The sequence below is a fragment of the Dipteris shenzhenensis genome, chromosome 6 (assembly GCF_047967505.1).
Source record: "Dipteris shenzhenensis isolate YYH24624 ecotype China chromosome 6, Dip_SZ_1.0, whole genome shotgun sequence".
NCBI classification, from domain to species: Eukaryota; Viridiplantae; Streptophyta; class Polypodiopsida; order Gleicheniales; family Dipteridaceae; genus Dipteris; species Dipteris shenzhenensis.
In genome coordinates, this window is record NC_141601.1 from 9,508,811 (window position 1) to 9,514,324 (window position 5,514).

Sequence of the window (5,514 nt, forward strand, 5' to 3'; positions counted from 1 at the left end):
TGAAATGTTGGCCGTTATTAGTTTCTAGCAATCAATGGCATTGAGAACAGTGACATGTGGTGGTGAGGCAGTACTTGATTTTGTGAATGGCATGTGTGGTATGGGTGATGTGTGGTGCTTGAGGCCATCAATGGCATGAGTGTCTCTTGTTTTGGTTGGCATACAGTTTTGTGATCTAGTGTCACCGGTAGAGTGTGTTTGTGTTAGATAAATGTGACGTGTAAATTAGCCATTGCAACTTGGTAGACATATTTTGATTTAAAAACTTTTATATTGTATGGTGGAGATTGAAATTTCCACGATTGGGACTATTGAAGGTCATGTTAACACGTAGACTGATCAGACAATAGGTCCAACAAGTTGCACATTGTGCATTTAAAAGCTTTCTTCTTTTTCCACAACATTATATATGATTCTATACTAAGCATGCTTTTCTCCCTCTTTCAGAAGATAAATCACCTACCACTTTCTATACCCTCCTATAGTGTTCACGAAAAACATTTTTTTCAACAAATTAAATCACAAAACTTTGGTGTCAAATTTGTGGTCCCTCTTTTAGATAATAAATCACCTACCTCTTTCCACTGTAGTGTTAACGAGGACATTTTTTTCAACAAATTTCAAAACTTGGGTGTAAATTTTATGAAGGTTTTTCTCAAGGATTTGTAGAGTTTTAAGCTAAAATATAATGAGATTGCCTAAATGTTCATAGATTTTACAAAATTAATGAGATTGCCTAAATGTTTGTAGGTCTTACAAAATTTAAAAATTAGTTAAATTATAGGTGAAAATAAAAAAGGTGCAAGTTCGTTGTATTCTCGGGGGGTGCACCAACAAGAAACCCTATGTATCACATGCGTTCAAAGGGTATTAAAATAACCCCTCAACTAAAATTATCCCCCCAATAAAAACACCCCTCTTTACTTATGGACTAAGTTATTTTTTTCTAAAATTGAATTAAAAAACCCCTCTTGTTATTGTAATCCTATTAAATTTTTTCAAAAAGTCGAATTAAAATACCCCTCCTTTTGAATGCACGTGGTACACTAAAATTTTATAAGGTGAACCCCCGAGATTGTATTAGGAAGAAAATTTCTTCTAGGCACCCTCTGCATTGTCAAAGATGGGATTATCTTGATTACGACATTTCATGCACATGGTTGCGGTGGACAGAAGCTTGGACTTTTACAATGGATAGACTTCAAGTAGCACAAGCATTGCACAAGAAATTGTAGCTTGTGCTTGCCACGGGTTGCAAACTAGCAGTTTACAAGTTTTCTATGAATACCGTGGACATGGTCAGTTAATTACGCAAACATTGTGGATGCACAGAGAAAGCAAGTGTCACTGAAAAGACTCCGAGTAACACAAGCATTTGTCTTGCAAAAGGGATTGTAGCCAAACACGAATCAAACTTGGATTGAGATTGCCACGATCTCCCAATAGAGCCATCTTCCAACGAAGACAAACAAGCAATTGTGCTCGATGCAGCCACCTCCGAACCGCCCACCAAGTTGCACACTAGTTGGCATAAGGAATTGTAGCCCGTAGCTAGTTGTATATAGTTTAAAAGTTTTCTGTCCCTAGTAGCACGTTGGACTAGCTCGTTACTAATAAGATAAGAAGATGATTCTTCAAACGGCTCGTGCTCACATTCATTTTCCATTCACACACGTTCTCCACCATGGTGCTCCCGCCTGCAGCTCGCTTCTCTCTCGGTCCTGCCCTCTCACAGCTCTGGCTTTCTGCTTTTCTCCTTCCATCAGCCCTCAATATCGTCGCCTCAGCTTCTTCCCTCTATCAGCTTGGATCATCCCTCACCCCTCTCCACAATTCCCCCTGGGCGTCTAATAACCTTGTCTTTGCCCTTGGCTTCGTCCCTCAAGCTGCCTCGCAGAATTACAGCCTCAGCATCTATTATCTCCAGCTTCCCAACCAGACCATCGTCTGGACGGCCAAATGGGGCCATACCGTCACCTCCAACGCCTCTCTTTCTCTTCGGAGTGACGGGAACTTGGTCCTTTCCGACGGTGGCACCCAGATATGGCAGACGAGCACTGGGAGCCAGAACGTGACCTATGCCCAAGTGTCCGACGCTGGGATTTTACTCCTCCTTAGCAGCGCTTCAGCTTCTGTGTGGCAGAGCTCCAATTATCTCACAGACACTCTTCTCCCTGGACAGACTATGCTCGGTGGATCGTCGCTGGCGAGCGCAAACGGCAGATATGTGCTCAAGATGCAGACAGATTCGAACCTAGATATGTATTTCTTGGGGTCGCTTACAGGAGGGGGGGACGACGCACCAATGGGTGTGCCGTATTGGAGCTCGCAAACCTACACATCGACCAATAACAGTCTGCACGCCGTCTTTGACAGTGCAGGTACCTTTGAGCTGGTAGATTCAACAGGTGCAACGGCGAAACTCGTATTCGAGCCGACCACACCGACGCCAGGGCTGATGAGGTTGCAATTGACAAACGCTGGCCTTCTGATACAATATTCTCGGAGCAATGGCCAGCAGACCTGGACTGCTGCTCAAAGATTGCCAGATAGTCCGTGTGCAGTGCCAGGACTCTGCGGCCCATATGGGATATGCACGCCAAATGCAGACGGGATTCACTACTCCTGTGAATGCCCACGAGGTTTTCAAGCGACGGACAATAGCAGTTTCGTTGCTGGCTGCATGCCCGACGTCCCCTTCGATCGTAATTCCGGCACCCAGTTCTTGAAATTCCCTGGCACACAGTATAGCCAGTTATCGGTATACAACTACTACTTCCTGAATCCAGTCGCCACAGAGCAAACATGCATGGCTAGTTGCGATGACGAACCCCGTTGCATGGCTGCTGTGTTCAGTAAGTCGAATGGATGCTTTTTGAAGACTCTGGGACAGATGCACAGTGGAAACACGCTCGACGCGAATACTGTAACGTACCTTAAGGTTGCCCTCTCCGGGTCTTCCTCAAACGATTCCTGGACTCAGCCATCACCGGCCACATCGACGGTCCAAGCCGCGCATCTATCGAAATCCGCAATAGCTGGCGTTGCAAGCACCATAGCCTTGGCCGTCGCTCTCATCCTGGGCAACCTCGCATTGTGTTTTCTGATGACGCGCAAACGTCGATGGTATGACGAGATTGGAAGGGACGGATCAGAGGAGGGCACTTCCGATACCTACGACGGAATTCCTGGAACTCCAGTCAAGTTGTCCTACCGAGAACTACAAGCGGCGACCAACCGCTTCCGCGAGAAGCTTGGTCATGGGGGTTTCGGCTGCGTCTATCACGGAGTCCTAGCAGGAGGTACACCCGTGGCTGTCAAGCAACTGGAGTCGTTGAATCAGGGAGGCCGGCAGTTCCAAGCAGAGGTCGCGACAATCGGTGCGATTCATCACATAAATCTGGTGCGCCTACGAGGGTTTTGTGTGGAGGGAACACACAGACTACTTGTGTACGAGTTCATGCCAAACGGATCGCTCGACAGGTATCTTTTCTCCCCTGAAAACGAAACAAAACTGGATTGGAATACTCGATTCACTGTGGCCTATGGAACTGCAAAGGCGATTTGTTATCTGCACGAGGAATGCACACCCTCCATCATGCACTGCGACATCAAGCCAGAGAACATCCTTCTGGATGGGGAGTTTTCGCCCAAGGTGTCTGATTTCGGGCTAGCACGGCTGATCGGGGGGGATAGAGTGGGAACCATAACGACAATTCGAGGAACTAAAGGCTACATGGCTCCCGAGTGGACGTCTTCGAGGGACATCACCGTGAAAGTGGATGTGTATAGCTATGGAGTGGTACTCCTCGAGCTGATGAGTGGAAGAAGAAATCTTGATACTAGTCAACAAAGTCACAGCAAAATTATATACAGCGAATGGGCATATCGCCAGATGAGCCCAGAAAACCTCATGGAAATAGTGGATCCTTTTCTGGAAGGACGTGTTGATTCCCAGCAACTAGAAAGGATGGCTAAGTTAGCATTCTGGTGCATCCAAAACGACCCACACGCTAGGCCTTCCATGAACAAAGTGATCCAAATGCTCGATGGCACAATTGGTGTGCCCGATCCTCCTCCACCTTTTCAAGGTATCTGGGGTGAACACACTCCTCTCGAGTTGTCATCCAATGCGGGAGCACTAACAGATGAGTCCCTCTTAGTAGTAGGACGTTGATGTTTCATCGTTCCTTTGGTTCATCGAGTGAGTCATGTGATGATTGGTAGTGTGAAGGGTGTGTAGCTAGGTTCCAAAGAGAAGGTGTTGCTTATTTCTTTCACCCTAGATTCAAAATATATATTTCTATTGGTTTTGTCCTATTTCATGTCCATGCGTCATAAGTGGAGGCACAATGCCCTTTCATTTAGCCATAAAATTTTGGATGTAGTGATGACATGGTTCCTTTATATTGATTGCTTTTGGTCATGGTCTTTTTCGTCCATATCTCATTTCTTTTATTCCATGATTTTAACTACTTTTTTTTTCAAACCCTTTTTTGCATCTACATCTCTATCTCTATTATTGGCATCATCATATAAGTATTCTTCATTGACTTAGTATCAACAATTATATATAATTTCTCATGGAAGCATGGTTGACTTATTATTCTAGTGCACATAAAACTACGAATTTTTTCTATCGTGCACTTCTCATGGGCATCAGCATCCTCATCTTCTAAATCAACAGTGTAGGCGCATCCTTTGAATCAACTTTATGTTTGTTAAGAAGTGAAACTTTTATATTGGTGTCAAAAGTTTGTATGCCCTAATAAAAATGAAACATTCGCCCGGGTTTGAAACTTTTATGCTAGAAAGAATAAAGTTTCGCAAGGATTTATTTTTTACTTCAAAATTATCAAGAAAATATATAAATTCATACTATGTAACCTGTTCTATCAATATTGTGAAACTCAAAAATTAGCTCAATAAAATTTTTCCAAGATTTTATATTATTAAATAATTATAGCTTCGATTAAAACATCCATGCTATATATTTTTCCTAGGTTGTTATCGATTCTACCCACTTGTCTAATGAAGACCTCATAGCCCATTGGAGATTTTAATCAGCTACAGATTGAAATGGCACCTTCCTTCATGAACTAATGATTTTTTGTAGGAGGGCTCTCCGCTTTTGTTTTGTCGCGCCAAAGGACTTTGGTGTTGTTTGTATAGCTCGATCTACTAGTTTTGATGCCCACGGGCTTTCGAAGAGGTCACTTTCTTCTGTTGTTGTGACTAGTTTCGTCTTTATTATGGTAGGTTGAAGGCTTCTCTCATGAAGATGAAAGTCTATCATTGCTACAGTTAGGAGGCAGTTAGTAAGGTTCTTTGCTACTAATTATGTACAGTGTTTCTTCATTGCTACTGCTATGTGTGGCTTAGTTCTAAGAGATTACTATGGGAGAATCTCGTCTACTTCTTCATCTCTCTACTTCTCTTTGGTGCTAAGATTTGGCTAAGTATACAAGAGATGAAGCTCTTCATCTAGGATGCTTTAAAGCTCACGATGGTTTG

At 43.5% G+C, this 5,514-nt stretch overlaps 1 protein-coding gene across 1 annotated transcript; it reads left to right on the plus strand.

Annotated features, from left to right (window-relative positions):
• Positions 1–1,684: 1,684 nt before the first annotated feature.
• Positions 1,685–4,177, plus strand: LOC147900752 (G-type lectin S-receptor-like serine/threonine-protein kinase At5g24080). Its single transcript, XM_087375736.1, has one exon. It carries the CDS (start codon positions 1,685–1,687, stop codon positions 4,175–4,177), a length of 2,493 nt encoding a protein of 830 aa, XP_087231862.1.
• The last annotated feature ends 1,337 nt before the right edge of the window (positions 4,178–5,514 follow it).

Excerpts from the sequence above, each read along its gene's own strand:
- LOC147900752 (XM_087375736.1), top strand. The coding sequence starts at position 1,685 with ATGGTGCTCCCGCCTGCAGCTCGCTTCTCTCTCGGTCCTGCCCTCTCA.